Source organism: Pelophylax lessonae (assembly GCF_965119305.1).
Source record: "Pelophylax lessonae genome assembly, chromosome: 7".
Taxonomy (NCBI): Eukaryota; Metazoa; Chordata; class Amphibia; order Anura; family Ranidae; genus Pelophylax; species Pelophylax lessonae.
Genome location: NC_138774.1, coordinates 62034566 through 62050539, shown reverse-complemented (window position 1 = coordinate 62050539; position 15974 = coordinate 62034566). Strand labels below are relative to the sequence as shown.

The 15974-nt window shown below is 44.3% G+C and overlaps 1 protein-coding gene across 1 annotated transcript in view; it reads left to right on the top strand.

The window, feature by feature from the left end:
• Positions 1-15974, top strand: part of LOC309559995 (complement factor B-like) — a 230250-nt gene that overhangs the window by 208736 nt on the left and 5540 nt on the right. Inside the window, exons 14-15 of the mRNA XM_082263476.1 lie at positions 1642-1804; positions 7928-8007. Coding sequence (XP_082119602.1) covers positions 1642-1804; positions 7928-8007 — 243 coding nt within the window. The remainder of the gene's footprint in view (positions 1-1641; positions 1805-7927; positions 8008-15974) is intronic.

Below are 15974 nucleotides of genomic sequence, written 5' to 3'. Positions count from 1 at the left end.
CTGGCTGTTGGGGTTGTTTATCCCCTGGGTTATTTGCTTTCCTGGGTTGTTGCTCCTGTTGAGCCTTTTCTGTTGCCCAGAAGGTTCTCTTACTGTGCGTGTAAGGTTCCTTTCTCCGATATGGGTACTGCGTTGCCTTTTATATGGTTGCGTCTCCCACCCCTCATGTCTACACTGCTTTGGGACATCCCATTGGTGAAGACTGTATGAGTGGGCGGCGACTGTCGGAGGACGTAAGAGAAAACTGAATTTTTGTAAAATCTTACCGTAAAATTCCTTTCTCTGAGTCTTCCGACAGTCGCCGCCCCGCCCCTCTTTTCGGGTTTTCTTGTACACTTACTGCTATGCTACCCAACTGAGTTGGGAGTGGTCACTGCAGGGGGGTATTGACCAGTGGGACAGCCCCCATGGGTGTGTCTATGTTAAATGCTTTTGTTTTTTAACAAGTCTTATGCCTAGCTACTCCTGTGGAGAGGAAGTCAATACCTATTGGTGAAGACTGTATGAGTGGGCGGCGACTGTCGGAGGACTCAGAGAAAGGAATTTTACGGTAAGATTTTACAAAAATGCAGTTTTTGTGGATCTTCACAGCGCTATTTGTGTCTAGCAATCTCTCCCTCATGAGCACAGCAGACCTCTCCCTACACTGGCAGAAAGCAGAATGTGAAATGGCCGACAGCTCAGGTCTATTTATAGGGTAGGGGGACTGTCCATGTGCTGGAATGTTTCAATGGGCTGTCCCGTTCCACCTGACGGCTGTGTCATGGGTCAAAATTCTCTCCAATGTAAACTATTGTGGCCGCCGCGAACGACGCCATGTGTTCGCAAATTTGGCGGGTAGCGAACAAGCAAAATTTGCCGTGAACCGACCGCCGGGCGAACCGCAAGGCCATCTCTAGTCAGTGGTAAGGAGGAGTAATAAATGCCCCAGCATCAGTGGGAGTATTAAGTGCTTCAGCTTCAGGAGGGGAACAAATGCTCCAGAATCAGTAGTCAGTGTGTGGATTGAAGCCCCCTCATTGGTTGTTAGTTAAAGGAAGCCCCATCATTGGTGGACAGTGGTCAGAAAATTTTTGCCCATCATTGTTAATCAGTGGGAGGAATGTTGCCTCATCATTGGAGGTTGGCCAGAGGAATGAGGCCCATTCATTGGTGGTCAGTGAGAGAATGTAGTCCCATCATTTGTGGTCAGTTGAGGAATGTAGCCCAATCGTTATTGGTCAGTGAGAGGAAGGTAGCCCTATCATTGGTAGTTAGTGCTCATACTTTTCTGCTTAGAGTTCTGAAAGAAACCATTTATTTCTGCACTTTTAAATGTTATTGTGTTTATGATGTACTTGACTTTAAACAAACAAGTCAGAACTGTAATGAAGGGAACTGCCATTGCTGAATTTTTGAAGTTACAAGCTCCAAGGCTACAATACTCAGTAAAACACAAGCAAAGGGAGCAACTATCTGTGTATCAGGTGTTTCAGCTTCACTGGCTGCATGGATGTTCAATAAGCAGTGAAGGTAGGTAAAAGATGTTGGCCTTCAGAACCTGTACATTCACAAACAAGTCAGCAGTAGTAGCTTCTAAATTTCCATCCTGAAGGTATTAATTCCACTGAAAGAAGTCATATTCTTTTTTGGATGTCCCAGCTCCATCCAACAAGGCAAAAGTTACACGGAATGTCAAAAACATCTACCGCCATCCAAAATATGACCCCGAAAGCAAGAAAAATAAGACTATTCAAAAATCCTTTGAATATGATTTGGCTCTTGTCGAATTGAGCGAAAAGATTGAGTTTTCTTCAACAGTCAGGTATTATTTTCTATTTGTAGAGAGTTTGATATTTGCATGTAAGTAAACCCTAACAATGAACTTCTCTTCTTTGTTGCCTTTTGGTCCTTCTAAAATATACCATTGAAAGTGTTTTGTTATATCTGTTGTTCAAAAAACAGCATGTTGTATTTGCTAGAAATCCTGTGAGCTTTGCAAAAGTAGGGAGGGGCTTTGAAGATATGGAGGGGTTATGGAGATGGGGGGGGGTTATAGAGATGAGGAATAAGAGTAGCTGAGGAGCGTTATGAAGATGCGGAGGATGAAGGAGATCAGGGAGGGTTATAAAAACTAGGATGGGTTTTGGAGAGGCCTGTGTTCTTTGTGATCCATTAAAAATGAAATAGGCAGGGCTGACACCATAGGCTTGATAAACTATGGATGTACATCATTAAAATAGATCAGATTGCGACGTATTGAATTATGCAATAATGTCACAGCGGCCATATTTTTTAAGAAGTCCTGCACCACCTGCTGCTTGGCACACTAATATGGTTATTCTATGGAAATAAAATATGTATAGTCTTTTCAATTATATGGCACACAAATTGCAAGATTTATACAAAATGTCACACAGAGTGATATTTCTGATGAACATCACATTTCACAGAAATATGTGTAGCACTACCCCCTTGGAAGCTGCTGAAGACCGGTTCTCCTGGGTTACCATTGGCAACAGTAGAACAATCTGGCATGTTTCCAAGTGTTTTTACCTCAGACAAGGATAAGTCCAGTTTCTTTGTTTTTTATGTTTTATTTGGAACTTGGATAGGAGAAGGGATGAGTGGGATATTCCAACTGACTAGAACTATGCACAATCTGCAGGGACGCCTTGAAAAATGCCGGTTAATGCTGGTTAACGCTGGGTTGAGCTAGTCACGTCTAGGCCGCTGTTTCACTTTGCCCTTGGCTGTGAAAGAGTCAATAAGCTTCCTTAGGTAATCCTTTCCTAAGGCAAGCTATTCTTTGAGGTAGACTGTACTGCTGACAACTTCAGTGCCCTTCCTGGCGCCCCCTTTACTCCCTAATCTTCAGGGCTTTACTACTTGGCACCCCCTTTACTGTAACACTCTGGGTTAGCTGGCTCCTTGATCCCCTTGACCTCTCTGGAGTGGTCCCCTCTCTAAGGCAGAACCCTGGGCAGATCCTTGAGTACTCACGACACTGTTTTTCCTGAAGTTTTCTTCCCAGCAGCTCCACTGGTCAGCACACTGGATCCTCTGCAGCACAGCTCAACCCCTGGTCCCTAGGTCGACCGCCTGGACCACCTTCCTCACTTCAGCAGGAGGAGAGTCAGCCGTCCACCTCCTCCTGGGAATTTGCTCCTGCCAAAAGACCCTCTGTCACATGCCCCCTCAGGATTTATTCCCAATCCCAGGATGCATTGCAGCAATGCCCACCCACTGGGACAGTCATAAAACCTGGTGTGCTATTGGCTAGGTTTCCTCCATTGTCCAACAAGATCCCTCATTGGATACAGTGGAGAGACTCCCCAGACTCAATAGGTCACACCTGGAAGCATGCGACAGGCTAACTAACAGATCAGGCCCTCCTGATAAGCAGAACAGGGCCACACATACTGTATGTTTTACCTAGCACCTACCTAGGAGGGTGCTACACATGCAATGAGATTCATTATTGATTTGTTACACTCATATTTGTATAAATGTCACAACCTGAGCTATTTTAATGGTGTACTGTGAATAGTATATCAGGCCCATTGTGTTTTCAGCTCAAATGGGAAGGGAGGAGCATAATATATTTCTGGCACATCAACAATTCATTTTCCTTAATTCCAATGTGTTTAAGGGCCTAAAACATGGGAAACATGACTTAATTCCGGATATATACTAAATATTTTTTTTAAATTTTGCCTTAGTGTGCGCTTTAACCCTTTTCACTGATGATTTTGTTTTGCATTTTTTTTCTTGCACGCAAGTTAAAATGTACATATTGGACTTGAAGATTAGTTGGAAGTCCTAAACATTATATAAGTAGAGACCTTGGAGCATAAAATAGAGGTAGTTCTGATTTTTTTTTATGTTAAACCGAAGTAGCACAATATTTGATCAAACCCATAATTTCAGTAAAAAATACATTAAATTTAATTTTAGTGCATACAAACACAATATTTTACCCAATTTTTTGATAAAATATAAAAGGTGAGGTTCCAGCAAGTAAATAGGTACCAAACAGATCAAGCCTAAATATTGCGCACGCCTGTGAAATGGTGACAAACTCCAGTGCCAGAAAATGCCTATAAGCAACTCTCTAAAACCCTTACAAGTCATCAGTGTAGAGAGTGACAAAATTGTTATCTTTGTACGTACATGCACCTGACCCATGCGCAGGTGCAAGGGGGAGGGCTTAAGAATTTTATTTTCTAGTTTTTTTTTTTTTTTAATTAATTTACGGTACCTTTAATTTTGTTTATTTTGTCACCTAACCATGTTGCCCTCATATAGCGTGCTGACAAGCCCCATATGTGATGGCATGATAATCATAATGGGTCCCTTTTTAAGGAGAATTTAGGGGTTTATTAGACCCCTAATGTCATCTTTGCACCCTATCGAAGCTGATCAGTTGCAGATCTTGCTCAATTAGCTTCTTCCCCAGCCAAAGCAGCTGAGGAATGACAGCTCTAAAACATGAAATCACAAAAAGTTCATCGCTTCCGGTTCATCATGTGCAGAGGCGATCAGTAAATCTATAGCAGATACAAGTCAGTATATAGAACTGTGCTGCCACAGGTATAGGACTTATGTTTGTGGCAACGGAAGGGTTTTTCTTTGTTTTTACTACATTTGAAGCTGAACTTCAGGCATAAAATCTTCTTTTAAAATATATTCCTCAATAAACACAAAAGAAAATAAATCCACGTTGTGTCCACCAAATACCTTTACAAACCCAGATATTACCTTTTTAAATGAAGTAGTAGTGACACCATCACTGTGCTGTACATAGCCTGTGCAGCAAACAGAGCAGTGGGAAGGACTTTCAGCCCCACCCACTACAGGCTTCCCGCAGAAAACTACAGAAGGGGCGGAGACAAGATCAGTCACCCTGCACAAGAGGAGAGAACAGCAGTGAGTGGTCTTTATTGCAGGAAGCTTCTGCACAGAGGTATAATTTCTGGATTACTGCACAGATCTGAAAAATCTTATCTTAATCTTACAATTCAGCTTTGTTTAGGCCAGAAATATCTAGGTGGTGGTCCAGGAATGCAGGTAGCTTGTTAGGTGCTATTTTTTTATACACTATGCCCATTGGCCTTTGTTTTAGAATACATTATATTCCCTCTCTAGCTGGTATCTTTACAGTTGTAAATAAAAAGACAGAATGATTGAACTGAGCTGCTAAGAATTCCCTCTAGTGTCTAACATATGTAGCAGGTTTTGCAGGCATTGGGCCTGATATGGGTCTGCCATTGTTACCGGTGACACCTTCAGCCCATTTAAGCTGAATACCCAAGTGTGAGAGTTGAGACAATGGCCATTCCGGCAACTTGGTTTGTTTTTGTTTGTTTGATAATGGGGATGGGAGAAGGGAATGAGTGGGATACTTCTCTGGCTCAACTAGGTAAAACTGGGACACTTTGCAGAAAAATGCCTGTTAGTGCTGTCTTGAAGCCAGCTGAATGCCGACCAACGCTTGCTGGCGCTTGAAAAATGCTGTCTTGCTGGACTGTGCTAGAACTTGGCTTTTAACCCTTTGGTTAACTCAAAATATCCTGGACTGTAGTAAGACTTGACTCTTGATACTGCGTTTAGCTCAAAAGTCCTGTGAACAGCTCCCTCCAGCCCTTCACTGGCGGAGGTAGCTCCTTGTAACTGCTTGTGCTGCTGCAACTCTCAACACTGTACACTGCGCGCTGTACACTTTACTCCTCAGGGCCCAACCGCTGGCGCCCCTTTACACTTTCAGGGTCCTCTCACTAGGCACCCCCTCTGACACTTCAAGGTCACACTGACACCCCCTTTACCACTAGCTAGCTCCTGGATCCCTTGGACCTTCACCGGAGCGGTCCCCTCTCAGCTTGGCAGACCCCCCCAGGGGCAGTTACAGTACTCACGAACTTGGAATGCTTTCCTGAAACTGGGCCCCCTCAGCTCAGCTGGTCCTCGGCACACCGGATCCTCTCTGCAGCTCAGCTCAGCTCTCTCTGTACTCTCAGGCAAGCCGCCCAAGACACCCGATCCTTCTGACAGGAGGAGAGACAGCCGTACTCTCCTTCCTGGGACTCTGCTTCCCACCAAAGATGCTGCGTCATCCGCTCCCCTTATACCCACTCCCAGAATCCTGTGCAGCAGAATCTGCCTTTCTGGGGTAGATCCAAGCCTGAGTGCGCCACTGATTGGGTTTCCTCCACTGCTCAATGAGAACCCTCTCATGGAGCCAGTGGGGAGACTCCCCAGTCTCAATAGCAACACCTGGGAGACATGACAGCCCAGCTGAAAATCATGGCCCTGCTTTTAGGCAGCCAAGGCCTACTATACTTTTGCCTAGCACCTACCTTGTAGGATGCTACACATACAAATATTAATTTCTGATACAATAACAAAAATATGGGAAAGCAAGTGTGAAAATGCTTGTCATACTAAAAAACTGTTAATATCCTGTGCCTTGGAGAATATTTATACCAATGTGTTAACAATACACTTTCTGCCACCATAAAAAAAAAACAAAATGTTTTAAATACAAACAAGACTAACTAAAAATACACTCTCTGGTAGAGCAATAAAACACCTAAATATCTTATAGGTGCTCCTAACACACCAATTTAAAGTGCCAACATCTGTGATATCAAAAAGTTCATACATTTTTCTATATATTCATCAGTGATATCTTCATAAATTCATAAGTTATTCAGTTCCCCAATCAATATTCTTTCTTCAAATACACCACAATGGTTGTACAAATCTTTGAATCCTCCACCACTGTGTAAGAAGGGTTCACCATTCCCCAAAAGACACCACACTCACCAGAGGTTATTGCCTCTGGTGTGGTGCCACATAATAAAGGGTCACGTCTCTACATTGTTTACATAGAAGACAATCCTACCGCTCGCTGGTGTTTCTCAGGCTCACTGTTTTTACCGGCGCACCCGAGAAACAATCCGAAGGTGCAGCCGGCTGGTCACAGAGGCGAACAGAGACCAGATTTGTCTCTGATCACCTCTATGGCCTTGGAGAACCGGGTGGCATCATGACACAAACAAATACATTTTTTTTTTTTTTTAAAGCAAAAGATCAACACTTTTTTTATTGATCTTTTGCTTTTAAAGGTAAAGGAGAGATTTGGGGTCTTTTTGATCCCAGATCTCTTTATAAAGAGGACCTGTCATCCTTATTTCTATTACAAGGGATGTTTACATTCCTTGTAATAGGAATAAAAGTAATAAAAATAAATAAATTGAAGGGACAGTGTAAAAAATGTAAATCACCTCTCATTCCTCCATGCTCGTGCACAAAAGCAAATGCATATGTAGGTCGCACATTCATATATAAATGATGTTTGCACTACACATGTGAGATATCACCATGAACGTTAGAGCGAGAGCATAATTCTAGTGCAAGACCTCCTCTGTAACTCTAAACAGGTAACCTGTAAAATCTTTTAAAGCTTCGCCTGTGGAGATTTGTAAGTACCGTAGCTTGTTGTCATTCCACAAGTGTGCCCAATTTTAAAGCATGACATGTTAGGTTTTAAAGCATGACATGTTAGGTATCCACTGTAATTACTCGGCGTAACATATTTTACAAAAAAAAATTGGGTATACATTGTGTTTTTTTTTTTTTAATTATTTAAAGTGTATTTTTTCCAAAAAAATTGTGTTTGAAAAAACACATCGCAAATACCGTGTGACATAAAAAATTGCAACAATCACTATTTTATTTCCTAGGGTCTCTGCTACAAAAAATATGTAAAATGTTTGGGGGTTATAAGTAATTTTCTAGCAAAAATACTGATTTAAACTTGCAAACAAAAAGTGCCAGAAATGGCTTTGTCTTCAAGTGGAATTTACTTGAAAATGGATGGAAATATGCACCTTTTACCAAAGAATATAAGCAATGAAAGCCTTTCAAAATTATTTTATTTTTGCAGGCCTATTTGTCTTCCATGTACAAGTGGAACATCTTGGGCATTAAAACAACGGGACAAGGCTGTGTCTTGCAAGGATCATGGTAAGTGTGCAATTATTCCAGGGAGTGTAACAGTGTGTACAGTGTGTAACAACAAGTGTAAAGTGAAAAAATAACAAACGTGTAGTGCAACCCCCAAAAGAGTCATATATTGAGATAGGTCTTTTGACGCTGGCCTCAACCTTCTCAAAACCCTTAGCCACATACCCAGCTGAGTACACGAGCACTAGGTCTCACAAAGAACAGACAGCTAACCTAGTACTCAGCAATAAGTCTATTTGGAAAGAATAGACATTAGAACAATCAAATGCAAACGTTGTATATTGATGCCTATTAATGGTTAAACAACATAACAGGACAGCGATAAGAGAAAAGGGCATTAAATGACAGAGATGACAGTGCACTTAGCATACAGAGCAGTTAACAATACCATGTAGCCTAAAATTGAACCAGCCTCACGGGTCAGCTTAAATAGTAATACTGTCACCCCGAGTGTAACAATAAACAGTAGTATAAATTCAGGTATGTCTAAACCCCTAGCTCTACACTGCTCAATAGTATAAGGGTGGCCTTACTAGGCACAAAGTGGAAGGTCACCATTTGGACTCAAGTGAACTAAAGTAGGTAACAGGAGGTGGTATATGGGTAGATTTAGTAAAACAGGGAAAGTCCTTAAATGCACAGCACACCATGCTCCTGGTGCTGCTAGGCCTGTGGTTCCTCCTGCTGCTGCTCCTGTTGCAGATCCTGCTCCTGTAGCTGAAATCGCTGTTACCAGAGAGATGACTGGCTCAGCCCCCCTCCTGCAGTGCTATGGGGTGATCCGAGTCGGTGTCGTGGTTTCCTAAACAAAGTGGGCATTTATTTTTAGATGGTTCCTCAGGCGTTACTCTCTGACAGGTCCAAGGTGGGCTTCCTAATTTTGTTGCTCTCAGACAAGGCCTTGGCCTGGGCGAATCCCTTATGGGAGAATGATAATCCTGTGATACTCGATTACCCGAGTTTTGTTGCCGCCTCCTGTAGGGTATTCGATGTGCCTGCTCGCTCTGCCTCTGCTGCTAAGCTGCTCCTGTCCATTCAACAGGGTATACGAACCGTTGCCTAGTATGCCATCAAATTTCGTACCCTGGCAGCAGAGGTGGGATGGAATAATGAGGCACTGGTGGCTGTCTTCTCTCATTGTCTCTCCAATGCATTGAAGGATAAGAGTGCGGCCAAGGATCTCCCTGATGAGCTTGAGGCTCTCATTTCTTTCGTGATTTTGATCGATACCAGGCTCAGGGAGAGACCATCATTTAAGGAGCGCCTGCGGAGGCCTTCTACCAGATTTACTCCTAAGTTTTCTTCCCCATTCCTCGCTCACCTCCCACGTCTCCTGGGGATGGTGCGTCTGGCTGTGAACCCATGCAGCTGGGGTTCACTCACCTTTCTGAGGCTGAGTGGGCCTTTAGGAGGAGGGAGGGCCGGTGCCTGTATTGCGGCCTTGGTGGGCATTTCCTGAAATCTTGTCCTACCCGTCCGGGAAACGCTTGCACCTAAGGTCCTTTTGGGGGCAGATCTTGGGTGGAATTTCCTTGTTCCCGATTTCCCATAAAGATAAACCGCTAATCACAGTTGTCCTCTCCTGGGCAGCAGGTTCGGTGGTTACTCAGACGTTGGTAGACTCCGGTGCTGGCGATTACTTTATTGACAGTATGTTTGCTGCTGCAAATTCCATACCCTTGCAGCCCTGTGTTTCTTCTCTAGTCATTGAGGCGATTGATGGCAGACCCCTGCAATCGGCACAGGTTACCCACGAGACTGTTCTGGGTGACATGGTGATAGCGGCTGTTCACAGGGAGTAACCTGTTTCCAGGTTATATCGCCCCCACACTACTGTTTCTTTAGGGTACCCTTGGCTTCAGAAACACAATCCGACCTTTGATAGGCAGTCGGTCGAGATCCTCTGTTGGTCCCCACAGTGTGGCGCTGTTTGTATCCATGTGCCTGTTAAGGTACTTTGTACCTTCTCGGATTCAGTGTTGCCTACTGAATATCATGAGTATCAAGATGTATTTGACAAGGTGTGCACTGGTAATCTTCCCCCCTCATCGTCCGTACAATTGTGCCATAGACGTGCAACCTGGTGCCATTCTCCCTCGCGGCAGGGATTATCCTCTCTCGGTTGCGGAGAATAAGGAGTACGTGGCGGATGCGCTTCCCCGGGGGCACCTTCGCAAGTCCACTTCTCCAGTGGGCGACATTTTTTTCTGCCTAAAGAAGGGGGAGAGTTGAGACCTTGTATTGATTATAGGGGCCTCAATCGCATCACGGTCAAGAATGCATGCCCAATTCCATTGATTACTGAATTGTTCGACCACCTCAAGGGTGCAACGGTCTTTACCAAGCTTTACCTAAGGGCCATGTATAACCTTGTAAGGCTCAAGGAGGGCGATGAGTGGAAGACCACATTAAATAGCAGAACCGGTCATTATGATTACCTAGTGCTACCCTTTGGCTTGTGAAATGCGCCCGCTGTCTTCCAGGAGTTTATCAATGATGTATTTCGTGATATGTTGCAGCAATGCGTGGTAGTCTATTTGGACGACATCTTGATTTATTCGGACTCCATTGAATCGCACTACCTGGATGCCAAACCGGTGCTGCAACGGTTACGTGAGAATGGGCTTTTCTGTAAGCTTGAGAAATGTGAATTCCACCTGTCTCAGGTTGCCTTCTTGGGCTACATAATTTCTGCTGAAGGGTTCTTCATGGACTCCCAGAAGTTTTCGGCTGTTCTACAAGGGCCTCATCCTAGTGGTCTCCGTTCCATTCAGCGTTTCTTTGGGTTTGCTAACTACTATTGGAAATGTATGAGGAACTTTTCCTCTTTGGCTAAACCAATCTCAGATCTGACCAAAAAGGGCAGTGATCTCCACTATTGGACGCCTGCTGTCATCCAAGCTTTCGAGGCTCTCAAGTCTGCTTTTGCTTTGGCTCCCATTCTGTCTCATCCCAATCCTGGTTTTTACCCTTTGTCCTAGTGGTGGATGCGTCTGAGACGGGAGTAGATACCCTCCTGTCTCAGCGTCGGACACCTGATGGACCCTTACTTCCTTGTGGGTTCTACTCCAAGAAGCTGTCTCCAGCTGAATACAACTACGAGATTGGAGACAGAGAGCTCTTGGCCATTATCCAGAGAGACCTGCTGGCAAATGTTTTGTACCTGAGGGATTGCACATCAGACTGTTGCGCACGTACAAGACTGCTGGTCATCCTGGTAAGAACCAGATGTCCTGGGCTATTTTCCGTCATTTCTGGTGGACATCTCTCTGCACTGATGTTGCTGTGCATGTGGCTGCTTGTTCGGTCTGTGCCCAGAACAAATCTCCACGGCACCTTCTCTTGGGTTTACTGCACCTCATTCCCAATGGGGAGCGTCCCTGGTCTCACCTGGCCATGGATTTAATTGTTGAACTTCCCGTGTCTCAAGGTTACACGGTTATCCTCATGGTTGTTGACCGGTTCTCCAAAATGTGCCACTGCAACCTTCTTTTTTAAATGGCTGCCTACCGCTCAGGAGCTTGCCCCTGTGTTTGCCAGGGAGGTTTTCTGCTTACACAGGTTGATTGTCTTGGACCATGGGAGCCAGATTGTTTCCAGGTTCTGGTGCGCCTTTTGCTCCCAGGTGGGTATTCGACTCGGCCTACATTCCACAGTCCAATGGTGCTGCTGAGCATTCCAACCAAGCTCTGGAGCAATTTCTCTGATGCTATATCTCTGACCATCAGGACAATTGAGTTGATCTGCTACCTTGGGCAGTTTGTCTTCCTGAATGTCTCCATTCATGGGCAATTATGGGTTCCAACCCATTGTGATGCCTGAATCGTTCTCACCCCAGGACATCCCGGCTGCGGAGGATCATCTTCGTGTCCTCCGTTCCTCTTGGGTGCAGATTCAAGAGACCTTACAGGTCTCTGCACAGCATCAGAAGATCCAGGCAGGCCGGAGACGTTTATTTGCTCCTTCGTACCAGGTCCACTCCTAAACTGGCACCCCCTTTTGTTCGGCCTTTTCACATCCTCCGTAAGGTGAACCCGGTGGCCTTTGCCCTTGATCTTCCTCCTCACATGCGTATCTACAATGTCTTTCATGTGTCCCTTTTGAAGCCACTGGTTTGCAAATCGCACTACTTCTTCACTTCCTCGCCTTCATCCCATTCCTGTGGGCAATCCTGAGGAGTATGAGGTTAGCAGCATCTTGGTTTCTCATCTGTTCTGAGGTCCGGTTCAATACCTGGTGCCCTGGAAGGGTTATGGTCTTCTGGAGCGCTTCTGGGTTCCCTCCACTGATTTTCATGCTCCCGCCCTTCTCCACGCTTTCTATGCTCGCTTTCCTTAGAAACTGTTTTTTTCTCTGCGGAGGAGGGGCCCTTGAGGGGAGGGTATTGTCAAGGTCTTACCTTGCCTTCTTGTTGGCAGCCATCTTGGATATGTGCAGACTGCTGTGTTTTATAAACTCTATTTGCATCATCACTTGCCTGCTGCCTGGGCATCACTCAGTGATGATGTTGCACACCTGACTATATATATATCCCCTGTTGGCTTGCAGTCCTTTGCCCTTGTGTTTGTGCTCCAAGGTGCATCACTGCTAGCAGTCTTCTGTTCTTGGTGTTCCTCCGTGCATGAGCTGGCTTGGCTAACAACTTTCCTGGCTCTCGATTCTGCATCGGCAGATGACCCGGCATCAGCAGACAACCCAGCATTGGCAAACTACCTGCCTCTGGACTCGATCCCGGCTTGGATGACTACCCTCTCTGGACTTGACCCCGGCTGTTCCTGATTTCGCTCCTCACTCTTGCTGTGCATTTATTGTTGTTGCTCTAATAAAATGCTTTATTTTACTTGCATCTTCGTGTGGTCTGGTTTCCTGGCACCCTGACAGAAAATAGTAAAGTCAAATGTAAGGGCAGTTCAGGGAAACAGTATTATCTTGAACAAGGGTTCAGTATGAAGGCCTACTGCCTACTGTCTGTACCTGGGCTAAGGTTATTTGTGGAAGGTATAGTGATTAGTCGGTCTCTGGATAACTCAGTTCCTACCCAACAGTGCACATAGCTGGTTGATAACCCTCTCACCAGTCCTGGCACACATCGTTGGTAGCAGAGGTAGCAGGTCTCTTTCTAAGTCTCCAGCGAACAGCACTGGGGATGGTGATTAGTAGCCTCTCTATCTCTCTCTCTGGGACCGTCCTACAGCAGCGAAACAGAGTTTGGGGCTGTACTCTGCTCTCTGGTAGCGATGGCACAGGATACAGGTTCTTCCCTTAGCTGGGATCCCTGAACAGCTGGATGCACTGCCCAAGAGGTTCACACTCTCGCTCATCTCAGTGCCAACTGACCTGAACTCTCTCAAGCAGTCTGGTATCATCCCCCCCTCCCCTCCCCCAGAGTCCTATGACTCCTTGGGAAATGTTCAGTAGTTTTATGTTTTGAAGAACACGTGATCAGTCCCGATGAAGATGCTGATCTTCAGAACAGGAAAACATGGACAATTACAATCTTCTAATAATACAATAAGTCGCGCTGAGTGATAAAGAACAAATAAATGTCCCAATAGTGAATAAATAAATGTGTAGAAAGCGTTGAAAATCTTGAACAGTCTCCAAGGTCCCTTAGGAAATGTGCTTACCAGAAAGACAAATTGAATCTGCACGATACATATGCTGAGGTAAGATTCACAAGCCAAGGAGATTGCGTGAAGTTCATGCGTAGGTTACTCAATATGTGTTGTATTGAACCATATAAAAAAGAAAACATTCCATAGCGTGATACCGTACAGAAAATAAATTGTGTTCAAATCTTATTCCACCACATAGTGTGTGAGTATCCTTCACCAATTGTGAAGCAGCTTACCGGACACAACGTAAATAACGTGAATAACTGTCCCAGTGATATAGAAAAGGGAAACCGCCACCAACTTATAGCCTCTTACCAGATTGAAAAAGGAAATAGAGTTCAGGTATTAAAAACCACCTATGCCAGCGAGACACCCACGGACACTTGAGCCTCTTACCAGACCACAGATGAATTAAGCAGTGTAATCACTGGATGCACTCCCCCAGCGTATAAGCAGGCAGCCTCAGGGATCCGATGACACCATTAGATCAACCACAATGGGTACTCAGTGGCCAGGATGTAACAGCAGACCAGCTTGATCAGCAGCACCGCCCGCTACACCCGGCGCTGCTGCTGATCAGGCTGCAGCTCAGTTTCAGGGTCTTGGCAATCTTCTTATAGCCTAGGCCATCTTTATGTAGAGCAACAATTATTTTTTTCAAATCCTCAGAGAGTTCGTTGCCATGAGGTGCCATGTTGAACTTCCAGTGACCAGTTTAAAAGAGTGAGAGCTATAAAAACAAATTTAACATACCTGCTCCCTATTCACACCTGAGACCTTGTAACACTAACGAGTCACATGACACTGGGGAGAAAAAATGGCTAATTGGGCCCAATTTGGACATTTTCACTTATGGCTGTACTCACTTTTGTTGCCAGCAGTTTAGACATTAATGGCTGTGTGTTGAGTTATTTCGAGGGGACAGCAAATTTACACTGTTATACAAGCTGTACACTCACTACTTTACATTGTAGCAAAGTGTCATTTCTTCAGTGTTGTCACATGAAAAGATATAATAAAAATTTTACAAAAATGTGGGGGGTGTACTCACTTTTGTGAGATACTGTAAATATATTACAAAAAAAATATATATATATATATATATATATATATATATAAAATATGCGCGGTGAAAGAATTTCCTCAAGGACAACTAAAGATCTCTACCAGAATGCTTGCCATTTTAGAACATAGGGTGATACCAAATCCAAAGATAAACAAGTTGTAGTGCTGATCTACCACTAGATATCAGTATATAGAATATTATCAATATAATATAGTTGAATGCAACAGCAGAAAAAAAAATCATAGGTGGGACAACATATCCTTTCTTCTAGGACAATCAAAGCTTTATTTTGGTGATATTGTCTTGCAAAACATATTTTGCTTGTTATGCAAACCATAGACAAAGCAAAACAGCTAAAAAATGCACTTTTATTGTTACAGTGAACATAGGTGTGCGCAGCCTAATGCATTAGAGTGTGCACACCAAAGCTCAAACACACACTACTGATCACTCACGATGCTCATTCAGAAAGGGAGGGGGCCGGCAAATTATATATTTACCGGCCCCTTTCCCCACTCACCCTAAAACATCCCCACAGCAACAGCCGGCTGGAGAGGAGAGGAGGGAAGCCGGAAGAGCTGTGGGGGTAAGGGGGATGGGAGCCAGGGCAGTAGGGGGAATCTGTGCTGCACAGGGTGATTAGGGTGTGCCCTGGCACACCTGGCACACCCTGTGCACCCACCTATGACAGTGAATAGTGTTAGTGTAAATAAAAAGTATATACTTTTTTTATAATTTGCCCTGTTTAAAATGACTCTAAGACTCGGTTCACACTGGGGCAGCAGGACTCTGTACTACTTCGGGGGCGACTTGTGCATTCCCATGCACCACGACTTCGGAGCGACTTGCAAGGACTTCACATAATGGAAGTCTATGCAAGTCGCTCCGAGGTCGCCCCGAAGTAGTACAGGACCCTTTTTCTAAGTCGGAGCGACTTGTGTCGCTCCTATTAGAACGAGTCCTGTAGCAGTCAATGGACCGCGAGGGAGCGCGACTTGTCAGGCTGACAAGTCACCTGACAAGTCGCGCTGGTGTAAATGGAGTCTTAAATTATTATTCAAAGCATTGCAGTGTTATTTAAAAATAAAATAAAGAATTTTTTTGGGGGGGACACAAAAAAAAAAATAATTAACGTACACTCAAATAAAAATTACAAATGTTAATGTTTATAAAAATGTAAAAAAAAAATCAGCAGAAAAAAGGAAAGGGGATAAGGGGCAGAAAGGGGTCAATTATGATTGAGCAGACTAAAGTAAGGGGTTAAATAGTAACACATTTTATTAAAA